The following is a 13,558-nucleotide window of genomic DNA, read 5'->3' as shown; positions in this document are numbered from 1 at the left end:
TGAAAAGCTTGAAGTTAATAGACTTGCCTAAGCTTGAGAAGATAGGCTTTGAACAAGACATACTTCTTCAAAGGATAGAGTTCTTGATTTTAGAAAGTTGTCCTCGATTGGTCACTATAGTGCCTACCTCTGTATCTCTTACTCACTTGACAGATCTGGAAGTGGTTAATTGTAATGGATTGAAAAATTTAATTCCACCATCGACTGCAAAAAGCTTGATTCATCTCAGAACAATGAAGGTAATCAAATGTGAATCTCTGAAGGAAATTGTATCAGAGCAAGGAAATGCAGACTTTGTTGACATTGTTTTCAAACAACTAAAAAATCTGGAACTTGTGTCGCTGAAGAACCTCAAAAGTTTCTGCAGCTCTAACAATTGTGGCTTCGAGTTCCCATCGTTGGAGAAATTAGTAGTGAGTGGATGTACCAAAATGGAAAATTTCTCTGAAAAAGTCAAGTGCACTTCAATTTTACAAAAAATATATGTTGTACATGAACAAGAGAAAAGATGGTCCTGGCATGGTCATTTAAAAGATACTATACAAAACATGTTTGCGGAAAAGGTACGTGCATATTAACTAATTTAAAACAAATATTGATCTGCATTTCAAAAAAGGAAAAAAAAATGACAATTATGATTTAGTACTGAGATATCAACTTTAGTCCATTTTGCTACTTGCTCGAGTTTCTCTTTTCAATTTAATGATGCTGATTAGAAAAGCAGTGTAATGATGTTTATAGCTTTTCATTTGGGCTCGATGAAATATGATAAATCTGATTATATACTTATTTGCAATATTTGCAGAAATTTTTTGAAGGCTTGGAGAAGATGAGTCTTTCCGAACATCCTAAGCTACAACAAGCCTGGAATGATGGAGTTGATATAGAAAACAATTGGTTTTACAGTTTGAAAACTTTGAAGCTGGTCAACTGTGAAATTCAACCACCATGTGCAATTCCATCACATGTTCTTCCTTATTTAAATAGATTAAAAGAATTGGAAGTACGGAATTGTAAGAAAGTAAAGGCAGTTTTTGATATGAATGGCACTGAGATTATAGAAACATCATTCCAGTTGAAGAAATTGACTTTAAGTCGGCTAGATGAGCTGACGCATGTGTGGAAAAAGACTGGTCAAGGAACTCTCAAATTTCAAAATCTACAAGAAGTCTTTATTAGTAGTTGTTATAAACTGGGAACTCTGTTTCCCGCTGCCCTGGCCAAAAATCTTAAGAAGCTTGAGAAACTTGAAGTACAAAATTGTGAGAAGTTGGAAGAAATTGTTGGACAGGAAGAAGAAGCAGTTGCACAAGAAACAGAAGAAATTGTTGTACAGGAAGAAGCAGCAGTTGCACAAGTAACTGAAAAGTTTGTGTTCCCTCGTCTAACCTCGCTGGTTCTTTGGAATTTGCCACGACTCACTCACTTTTGCCCTGGAACAATCACTTTGGAATGCCCCTCGTTAAATCATTTATCAGTGGGCAATTGCAAGTTGGTGCTATTTCCAAGTGTAAATCAATGGGTAAGTAGCTTAAAATCAAATGATTTTTTTTTTATTATTATTATTATTATTATTATTATTTCTCCATGTTTCTGAGACCTGATTAAGAGTAACAAGCCTCTTGCAACTTAAACTAATGATGATATAAAATAATTGTAATGTGCTTACAACTACACCAAACTAGTAAATAGTTTTTTAATCCCCTATTTTGATAATTTATTTCTAAAAATGCCCTTGTTTTGTGGAAAATAAATGAGAGCCTAGAACTCTCTTAACATTTGTTCTTCTCATCTTCTAATTAACAACCCTTTCTTTTCGATTTGTTTTTCCTTTACTAGGCCATTTCCAACCTGGAGGAATTGGTGCTCGATGGGAAACAAACTTTGGATGAGAAGGAGGAGTCTACTATGCTCTTTGAAATACTCGAAAAGGCACCCAATTTAGAAGATCTGACTATACTTATGCTCTCACAAAAGCCCAAAATTGCTGAACGAGGGATGCCTGGACATTTGAAAGTATTGACACTTCACAAAGTTGATGTGCTCAAGCGCATTGGGTCAGAGGACTCATCATGGTTAAACACACTCTGTGAAAAGCTCCACAAACTGTATGTTTCCTGGTGTCCTGAGTTGACAACATTAGTACATTCTCATTCTGGTGTATCTTTCTCCTATCTAAAGGAATTAAGTATATGGGCATGTCATAAATTGGAGTATTTGTTCACATCTTCAACTGTAAAAATGTTAAATAGCCTTGAGAAGATTGAAGTTGAGAATTGTGCACATATGATAGAGATAGTGGAAAAAGAGCAAGTTGAAACAACTTCAGAAGGGATCAAATTTGAGCGGCTGACCTGGATACTTCTAAAAGATTTATTAAGGCTGAAACATTTTTATTCAGGCAATGAAACCTTGGAATTACCGTCTCTGATACAAGTGGACATAATGAATTGCTACAGGATGGAAATTTTTTCCCAAGGATCAGTAAATTCCAGATCTTTTAGGGGAATTCAAGCTTCGGCTAACTCAAATGATGATTTGATCTTCAACAATGATGTTAACGACTCTCTAAAAAAGGTGTTTCTTCTACGGCAGGTAAGGACCTCATCCACATCAATTAATTATGAATTCAATTTTTTCGTTAATTTAATTAATCTCTTCATACGAGCCTTATCCAAACAATCAATTATAGCATTGCATAACAATATCTATATACTTCCTTTCCTTACAGTTATGATTCTAATATTTTGATAATTTGTTGGTAACTTAATATCTTCATGACTTTCCTATCATTATATTTATGAATACATTTTACTCGCTATTTTGCAAGAAATGTTAGCCATTTACATTAAGTGTGTTTTTAAGAAAATTGGGTTATAGTGCCGTTTACGTTATACTTGTGCAGCTAAGGTTTCGATGGGATTTTACATTTTACACTTCCGTCGATTGCTTTTACTCATATGTAACTATATAAAATAAAATTGTTTCATATTTATAATCGGTGTTGTACAAAACAATCAAGCGAGCAAATGCCAAGTCATGCATTGGTCTCGGCTTTTGATGGAACTGACCTTCTCTTGTAAAAAAAAAGTAGAAAGGAAAATGCTTACAATGAGGTAAAATGATGAACGAAAGAGATTTGTAAAGAAGAGAAACTGAGGAATTATAATACTTCAATATGACAAAAAAAAAAGAAAAAAAAGAAAGATGAGTACAACACATTTGAAATTCTACATAATGACAAACGATAATAATGTATCCTTCAATAAGTATTAAGTACTAACTAGTTTCATATCTTTATTCTTTATCTTGCTCAGGGTCATTTGGTTATCGGGGATTCTCCAGTATTGCAAAAGATATGGCTTAAGTCAGAGTCAGTCCCAGACTGGGGCTTCCGTTATTTAATTTCTTTAGTCGTGGAAGGGTGTAAATTTGTATCAGATGCCATACTACCTTCTCATTTACTTCCTGTCCTAATTAACTTGGAAGAGTTGCAAGTGAGAAAATGTAATCTTGTTAAGGCAATATTTGATCATATGATTTATATGGGAACTGCTCCTGAACCCCTCTCCATTCGCTTAAAGAAACTGATTTTGGACCAATTGCCCTGTCTTGAACATATCTGGAATAAGGATCCTCAAGGAAGTCTCAGCCTTCCATTTCTAGAAGAAGTTTGGGTTGATGGATGTAAAAGTATGAAAAGTTTGTTTCCAGCATCAGTAGTCAAAGATGGACTACAGAAACTTGATGTGAAAAACTGTGAAGGGTTACAGGAAATTTTTGCAAAGGGTGAAGCAACCAAAGAAGAAGCAGATAAAGAACTTGCTATATTGCCTAAAATAAGTTCATTGAGGCTACAAAATTTGCCAAGTCTAGAGCACATTTGGAATAAGGATCCTCAAGGAAGTCTCAGCCTTCCATTTCTAGAAGAAGTTTATGTTGATGGATGTAAAAGAATAAAAAGTTTGTTTCCAGCATCAGTAGCCACAGATGGACTAAAAGAACTTCACGTGAAAAACTGTGAAGGGTTAGAGGATATTTTTGCAAAGGATGAAGCAACCAAAGACGAAGTAAATAAAGAACTTATTATATTACCCAACATAACTTCTCTAAGGCTACGGAATTTGCCAAATCTGAGGTGCATTTATCCTGGAATGCACATTCTAGAATGGCCTAGTTTAAAAGAAATAGATGTAATGCTGGAGATTCTTTTAAAGGAGTTTCAAACTTTTCCAGATTCCCTTCCAAAGGGTCAAGATAGTTCTCCAACAGACGAGCAAGTCTTTATCTCACTTGAAAAGGTATGAACTGTTTTTGTATACGAAAGCTCTCGCCTAAACACTTTGCATTTTTTGCGTATAAAATTATTGTCAGGATATATAGAATCCTCCTTGTGTTACAAATTTGTGATTGACTTTATCTTGTGTTTGTGTATAAGGCTATTTATCTAGAGATGAGAGATTCTTAGATAGTAAAAGAAATTGTTATATATTCATATTGCACATATTATTGGGCAAATGATAATCGGTCAAATAGATTTGTTAGTTATGGTAATTGCCATTAGAAAAATTGCTTTAAACTACTTCTTAAACTTGCTATTTCTATATCCCTAGTTTCCTCTCACATGATAAGCCTGGAGATGCACTGGCATGTAAAATACAAAGATTCTCATGGTTATTCTGATATCTTAGATATTTAGGTATATTTCAAGTCTGTGTTTTGATTTCCCTCTCTTAGAGTTATTTCTCCTTAATTAGATACATCATTGGACTATGAAAGGTTAATGTCTTATTAAGTCCCTATGCATGGGAAAAATGAAAAAACTTTATGGAAAAATTTAAGGTTGCATTAAAATTCTCATTAAATGGAGTAGAAGAGAGTCATCCTAGCCATCTATAAGAGCAAGTAATTGTCAAGTAAGAAGAGAGATCTTCTTTAGAGAGAGAGAGAGTCTATTTTTAATCAATCCTTCTATTTGGTGAGGAATTGAGAGTAAGCCTCTCTGTTTCATACTAGAGAGAAATACCTATTGTAATCCGATTTTCATAATGGATCATTTTTCTTGGACCTTTGGTCCCGTGCTTTTTTACTCCTCAAATTGAGGGGGTTTTCCACATTATAAATTTGTTTGCTCTTCTTCTCTTCTCTTATCACCTTTTTTCTTTTTTCTTTTGACTTATTCCTACAAATATCGAATAACAATTTTCCCCAACAACGGTATCAAAGCTTTTAGACCAAGGACGTGATTAGAATCAAGATGGAGGTTATCGTCACTCATTATGGTGACAAGTTAAAGTTCATTGTGGAGAATTACTCCTATTAGAAACCCATGATAGAGGACCACCTTTACTGTAAGGATTTGTATGAATTGATCCTAAGCATAAAGAAGCCAAAAAGAAAGAGTGATAAAGAATAGGAACTTCTGAATTGCAAAAAGGTTGCAATGATTCGCAAATAGATCGGCAAAAGCTTGTTCGAGCATATGTCAACATATACCCGCGCTTATGAATTGTGGTTGAAGCAAGAATCTATGACCCAAAAGAAGACATTTCATAATAAAGCTCACCTGGTGCGATGGTTGGCGGATTAGAACTTTAAAGTTGGAAGCTTAAACACCTACAAGGAATCGTGAATCAATTAACAAAGATTAAGATGAAAATTGATGACGAGATGTAAGCCCTTATACTCCTTAGCTATTGGAACAACCCTTGAAGACTGTATCTTCCAAATTGGAGAAGATAATTACCTTAACGTTGCCTATGATGATTATTCGTTGATAGTTGATTTGAGTACATCCTGTAATGTTACTCCTCATGAAGGTTTCTTTACCTTAACGTTGCCTATGATGATTATTCGTTGATAGTTGATTTGAGTACATCCTGTAATGTTACTCCTCATGAAGGTTTCTTTCCGTCCTACCGAAGTGGTGGCTTCAACACAGTCAAAATGGGAAATCAATTTACCAGCAAAATCGTTGGGATTGGTTAAGTCACTTTGATGACTAATGTGGGATGCAAGTTATACTTAAGGAGTTAAAACATGTTCCGAACATATAACCCAACCACATATCTACTAGCAGATTGAAACTCATTAAAGGGAGTATGGTCATTGATGAGGTAAGAAAGAAGGCATCTGGTACGTTATGCAAGGAATAATTAGCAAAGGAGGGGTCAGCGTTGCCTAAGATGGATCAAGCATGGAGCTATGGCACAAAAGGCATCACATGAGGGAAAAAGGATTTCTTGCTAAAAAAGAATTGCTAACTGACGTGAAAGGTCGAGTGCTAGAGTCGTGCACTCACTACTTAATTGGTAAACAATGTTAAGTATCATTCTAGAAACTAGATCAACCTAGAAGGAGAAGTTATATCCTTGACCTGATCCATACTGATGTCTGTTCTATGACTGAAAAATCTCTTGGCAATGCATACTATTTTCTCACCTTTATTGATGATCATTCAAGAAAAGTGTGGGTGTCTTTGTTAAACATGAAATATCAAGTCCTCCAATCATTTAAAGAGTATCATGCCATGGTAGAACAACAGTCAGAGAGATAATTGAAGAGTATGCGAGCAAATAATGGTGGCTAGCACCGTGGTCCATTTGAAGCAAGTTGTAAGTCAAAAGGTTTCAAACTAGAGAAGACCCCTCCAAAGACGTCACAACTAAATAGTATAGCTGAAAGGATAAATTGAACCATTAAAGATAGTCCTTTATGCATGATATCTTATGCCAAATTACCCAAGCCATTTTGGAGAGAGGTTGCGAAGACCGCAATTGACTTAATCATCCTATCACCTTCAAGACCCCTAGATGGAGAAATTCCAGACAAAGTTTGGATAAGAAATTAGAAGCTGTCATTCAATCACTCCAAAGTCTTTAGTTTTCGAGTGTTCATTTACATTCCTAAAGAAAATGATCTAAACTTATTGCAAAGACCAAAGAGTGTATATACCTCAGTTCACTAAGAGATGAGTTTGGCTATCGCTTATAGTATCCTATCAAAAGAAACATTGTGAGGAGTCAATATGTTGTCTTCTTCAAAGATCAAACTCTTGAAGATATCAATAAGCCCAAGGTGAGGGTTGTTACCCAATCTGATCTTGTATTACCCTAGAGAACATGATGAATTAGGAGGAGAGCCATTACAAGTTAACAATGAAAAAGGTAGTTGTGAAAATATAGCTCCAGCGACCCAGGAGCCTTTTGACACTACAAGAAAAAAAATTATTAGTGACGAAATTTTATGAAATTTCGTTACAAATTCCTACGTCGGAAGTAAATTTCGTCACAAATTCCTACGTCGTAAGTTCATTTGTGACGGAATTTGATTATTTGTGTCGAAAATTTTCATTTGTGACAAAATTTATGACGAAATTTTTTGTCACAAATAAACTTTTTTCTTGGAGATGGTAGTTCCCAACAAAGGAGATCCCGACGAATTAGAGCCTCAAGCTCAACCACATTTGCAGCAATCCACTAGAACCAAGCATCCCTTCACCAAAGAGAGACTATTCGTAATCCATCATTTTGTTGGGTGAGGAATTGAGTAAACATCTTATTTTTTTACCAGAGAGAAATACCCCTTGTAATCTCATTTTCAAAGTGAGCGATATCTCTCGGACCTTTGGTCCCATAGTATTTTACTCCTCACATTTAGGAAGTTTTTCATGTTAAAAATGTGTCATCTTCATCTCTAGTCTGATCCTCTCTCTCTTTTAACTTATTGATACCATAGGGAAAAACAATTTTTCCCAACACCTCGACAATCTTGAAAGAAATTTTAAAGTATCATGCCTAGTCTTTTGAGATTCTTATAATTTCAAAAATAGGAGTGTAAATATGTTTGACTTAGACTTGACTTGAAAAAAAGAAGAAGAAGAAAATGTTAAGTTTAGCTGATTTATTTAGATGAGCCAAATTTAAATTTTGAACTTTATTTTTCTAAAAATATTAACCTTGTGATTGAGTTGATTAATTGTTCTTTTTTATCAAATATGTTCTTAAAATATTATTTAAGTTTATTAATCTAGTATTTATTAGATATTTTTATAATAAAAAGTGAAGTAAAAATAGAAAGAGAGTAAAAAAAATAAAATCTTTGTATATGAAAGTAACGTAATTATGGTTCTATAGATGGAATTTCAATTTACTAAGAATAGAAATATATAATTAGTATTTTTATATATACATACATAAGTTATTCACAGAATTTTTTTTGGATAGGTTATTCTGCCTATTCTTAATTTGACTATCTTTGCGTACCCCTCTCAATATCGTTAGATTATAATATCCTCAAACGTTGGAGATTTGCGGGATAAAATAAATTCTTTTATCCCCTTTCTTTCTCCTCACTGCCTCCCACCCTTTCTCTGTCATCCCACCCCCTTCAACGACCATCATCTTCATCAAGCCTACCATCAATTTTGGAATTTTATAAAGGACAGAGTCGAAAATTCAAATTTAAGAGGTGTTTCTCTTTCGCCAACGATTATTTTTCCCTTGACCCATTGTAATTGATACTATTCCAAATTTTGTCAGAGTTTGCTAATTAATCATATATGTCGAATTCACATTATTATTTAATTATAGATCTTTGGTTAATTTGATTTTATCCTCATGCGATCTTGTCGACTTGCTTGCGTTTGTACTCGCTTAGTTGCTGAAGCGCCATTGAAGAGAGAGAAAGCTAGGGATTTGGTATTCGAATAAATGTCATACTATTGGCATCTTGGACATCAACCACGTTCAACAGAACTATTTTACCAGAGGCATAACAAATAGATGTGAACAAAAAATCAATTCAAACTTATAAGGAATTTTGATTGTATGTGTTTCTCTGTTTCTATTTTTATCGATAGAGAAAAAGGGTAGGAGAGAGAAAGGGTAGGAGACAGTGAGGAGGAAAAAATTGGGTAAAAGGGTTTATTTTATCTTGCAAATCTCCACCGTTGGATGAGATTATAATCTAACGGTGTTAGGAGAGGTAGATAAAAGTAGGCAAATTAAGAGTAGGCAAAATAACCTATCCTTTTTTTTTTGATACATTTATTCACGGACTTTTAATATCAATCATATAAGATCATTTGAGGTGAGGTGACTTATATAATTGAGTCTAAAGTTAAGCTTGCTAGCTTGTTTAATAAAACAAAGGGATAAGTTATTCTACCTACCTCTTTTTTTTTTGTCTTCTTTTGCCTACCACTCTCCAACACCATATTAGAATCTCAACTATCTTTATTATTTCTCTCTCCTATTGAGATTCTGATCTAATGACGTTAGAGTGGTAAGTAAAAGTAGGCAGTAAAAAAGGTAGATAGAATAAACTATCCTTAAAACAAATAAGCTTGGTTGAATATTCAAAAAGATGAGTTCAAATAGTTCCCAAATAACCTCATTTATACTCATGTTTCAAAGGATGTTATATAGGCATTTTAGTCGAATAACGCTTTTATAATAAACGTTGCACTTATATCTTATGGTATTTAGTTTTTTTTTGGAAATAGTAATGGTATTTAGTTGAAATAAAAGTAGATTGCAACTCTCAAGCATGTCTCTTGAACTTTTCTTTTACTATAACAAAACAAAAATATATCCACTCAACTCTTTAAACCTCGATGAAGTAACCCATTTGTAATAAATTCAGATCCCATTTTTTTTATTTAATAAATCATTATCTAAATTTTTTCCTCTTCAGTTAATTATATATCAAGGAATCTATAGCAATCAAGATTTATCATTATCCTCTTTTCCTAGTTCTTTGTTATTAGATTAATTTATATTTTTCTTAGTTGTTTAAATTATCTTATTAGGAGTTATGTTATGACGGTTATTAGTTTTAAATTCAAATTATGCTTTTTTTATCTTTGTCGAAGTTGTAATTCTATAAATTACACAAAAATAAAAACTAAAAAAATTCAAATCTCCCTATCTCGAATCTCTCCTCTTCATATATATATTTTTTATTCCCAACAGAATCCTTTTTTGCCTTCTCATCTTTCTTATTTATTTTGAATTCTAGGTTACTCCCAACTTGAAGGTACTATGGCTCACTAAGGAAGAAGCCATGAAAATGGAGCAAGGAAAACTTCATGTTGACCATCAAAGAATAAACTCCCTCAATTTGCAATTCTTTCATGATGAATCAGAAGAATTTCCATTTGTTTTCCTTTCAAAGTTGACGTTATCCAGAATTGAAAAGCTTGGGGTGGTTGATAATGCCTTCAAAGAGATATTCCCCTCTCAAAGGCCTGACATAGATTGTACTAAAATCCTTTCACAGCTTAAAGGATTGGAGCTTCAGAGTCTGTCTCAGCTTAAATCCATAGGGTTAGAGCATTCCTGGGTAGGCCCATTCCTTGGAAATCTAGAAACATTACTTGTTTCGGCATGCAATTGTTTGACAAACTTGACACCATCCACTTTGTCTTTCTGCAATCTGATACAGCTTAATGTAAAGGATTGTGGTGGATTGAAATATTTGTTCACATCCTCAACCGTCAAAACATTGCCTAAACTGGAGAAGATGCGTATAGCCAACTGTGTATCAATAGAAGAAATAGTGTTTACAGAGGGCGAGGAACAAGATACAGATAATATGATAATATTCGTGCAGCTTGGGGAATTGACTCTTGACTCGTTGCCAGAACTTAAATCCTTTTGCTCGGGGAGTTCCTTTTTGCATTTCCCAACCTTGTCTGAGGTGTCCATCACCCGATGCCAAAGCATGAAATGTTTCTGTAATGGTGCCTTTGAAGAATATGGTAAAGTGGAGATGAGAATAGACGGTGCATGGTGTTCTGGAATGAATATAAATAATATAATAAAAAAACAAGTGGGAGAATACAACCGAGGATGCTGATGAACCAATGAGTTAGTGTATGTGAGTATATTATTTGCTGATTCTTATGGACATGCAATATATGTTATTTAACTAACTTCCTCTCTGTCTTCTCAATTTGCATATTTTCGTGTTGTGCAGTGCACTAATTGGAAGCTAAGCACACCAGAAAAATTATATTGCCTCAATTTTGGAACATATTATCTGCTAAATTCCTTCAACTATTGTTAATTGACTGAGAAGGCTCATTTCATCATCTAATTATTAGTGGTCATTTGTTTATGTCCTCTACATCTATGAAGATTTCGGAACGTTAAATCAATATGTATTTTAACTAAATTATTTTGATCTCATCTGATCACATCATTTTTTGTTAATAATTTGTTTCAGGAAATTGTTGTCCGGTGGGAGAAAGCTTATTCTTATTGCATTCACTTATGCTAGCCTTGAAAATTTGTTGTCTAGTTTTTCAAGAAGCAACAGAGCAGAAAACATGGAATGTTGGTGAGTTTATTATATGGGAAAAATGTTTATCCTTTTAAATAACACAACTTATATCCTTTCACTCTCACAATGAGGTGGGACCCACACCTTTATTTTTTTTGTCAACTCTCTCTCCTTCTTTATCTATCTCTTTCTCTCTCTTAAAATGACACAACTTTACATCCTTTAAAATGACACACACTTTACCCTTATTATATTTCCTGCATTTATTTTTTCCATCTCATGAAAACATGAATTTGAAAATAGTAAAACATTATAAGTTCATTTTGAGAAATAAAAAAGAATGTTCATAAATGATAATGGATTCAATTTGATTTAGCATGCATAGAAACTCATAATCGTTAGACCTAGAATTTTAAAATTAGGCTAGCTAACAAATCAAATAAACATCTACATTTCATGGTCTCATGCACATATTCGTATGCTTTATGAAATATGATTCAAACATGAATTTTTTTCTTATGAAAGTTTGGGTGCCAACCACTGCATTAATGAATAGACTCAACATTTTCCTTGTTTTTTAAAAGTTTGAAACTATTTTAACTTTCTACAACTATCTAATGTATTTTTAATTTGAAGGTTCTACGGGACTCAAAGAATGCAATTAGATGATAAGTGGATAACATCATGACAACAACTATTGGCAAATTGAGGGCTTTTCTTTTCTTGTGGAGTGTGGTGCTCATGAATAAAGTTTACCTGTATATGCTTACAGGAAGTGTGTATGATTTTGAAGTTGCTGAATAAAGTTGTCCTGTATTTTTATACAGGAGTTGAGGTGTGTACGGTTTTTTTTAAGTTACAAGGGTATTTCATAAATAAATTTGACTTGCATTTCTAGACGAGGTTTGCCTTGCTTGTAATTATGTTACAAAAGGGTACTGTCCTATGACTGTGACTGAAGTTATCATGGAGAAAGCTGGCAACTTGACATGTATTTCTACATGTGGTGTGCAATTTTTAAGAGTGTTTTAGAATAAGTTGATTCGTATTTTGACAGGTATTGTGTACAATGTTTATGTTTTGGAATGTATGATGAATAACTTGACAAGTATTTCTGCAGGCTGTGTGGTTTTCAAGTTATGGAATATTTCATGAATAAATTGACTGTTCCTACATTTGTGTACTATTTTCAAGTTGAAAATTGGGTTCAAGAATAAAGTTAACAGGTATATCTGCATGGATTATATATGATTTTTAAACTACAGAAAGAGTGGTTCATAAAGTTTGTGTGTTTCCTCAAGATACGTGTGTAGTCTTTTTTTATGGTAATTTGGAAAATTCCAAGTGATAGAAATGGTGTTCGTGAATCATGTTGACATGTGTTCACACAAGTGGTTAAGAATTTTAAAGTTGCAGATTGTAAATATAACGAGGAGAAAATGTGTATCATTTTAAATGAGAGATCTTATGTTATTTCATTCTTACAAAAAAGTTGAATCCATATTTTTAAAACTTTTTCCTCTCACAGTCTCTGATGATTATTCGTATATGTCATTTGAGTATTTAACAGTTACATTAATAATGGAATGTAATAAAACATTCCAGTGGAGGAGAGAGAAAAGGGTAAAAGGGTTTCAATTATCTTGCAAATCTTCTTTCCTTTCGTACAGATTGATTAGGGTTTGTTCCTAAACTTCCTAATTTCGTTAAACTTGAGAAATTGCTTTCCTTTCGACTCATTTGCAGAAGAGAAGCAAACTCTATAGGAATTTTCTTCGTTAATTCATTGGTACGCGATTAGAACGTGGGATCAACCGATATATGAAACTGAATACCCATACATCATTGTGATGCTACTGGTGTGGTAAAATCAATGATTAAAATGGGATGAGATTTGAAGATGAGCCTATATAATATTATAAATTAAGACATTTGTTCAATACAACAAACTGACCTTGAAAAACATAATGTAGATCAAAACATTTATTTAGATTACCATGTTACTGACTTAGCTATAACAGAATATAATCTGCTGACACTCAAACTTGGTTGGAGAGTATCCTATATATCCATCCACATAATGTAGGGGGAGTGTACAAACATGAGTTGTTTGCTTTGAAACAATCATTAGGGAATTTAGATTAACAAAGCAAATTCTTGTCAAAGAGACGTCTTCATCTTTCAAGGGAGGAGAGATAAAGGGTGAGGAGAAAAAAAGGGTAAAAGGATTTCTATTATCCCGCAAATCTCCATCATTAAATAAAATTAAAAT

The 13,558-nt window shown here is 33.5% G+C and overlaps 1 protein-coding gene across 1 annotated transcript; it reads left to right on the top strand.

Moving 5' to 3' along the window:
* The first annotated feature begins 233 nt into the window (after window positions 1-233).
* On the top strand, window positions 234-11,005 carry LOC133291694 (uncharacterized). The gene is made up of 6 exons (XM_061489993.1): window positions 234-563; window positions 806-1,522; window positions 1,840-2,595; window positions 3,318-4,301; window positions 10,021-10,881; window positions 10,981-11,005. Exons 1-5 carry the CDS (start codon window positions 234-236, stop codon window positions 10,858-10,860), a joined length of 3,627 nt encoding a protein of 1,208 aa, XP_061345977.1. The 3' UTR covers window positions 10,861-10,881; window positions 10,981-11,005.
* Window positions 11,006-13,558: the final 2,553 nt, after the last annotated feature.

Source organism: Gastrolobium bilobum, unplaced genomic scaffold (genome assembly GCF_033153095.1).
Source record: "Gastrolobium bilobum isolate Gb01-03AN ecotype WA unplaced genomic scaffold, APGP_CSIRO_Gbil_v1 utg25400, whole genome shotgun sequence".
Classification (NCBI taxonomy): domain Eukaryota; kingdom Viridiplantae; phylum Streptophyta; class Magnoliopsida; order Fabales; family Fabaceae; genus Gastrolobium; species Gastrolobium bilobum.
The sequence above is the reverse complement of the archived record's forward strand: the minus strand, read 5'-3'. Positions and strand labels throughout refer to the sequence as shown.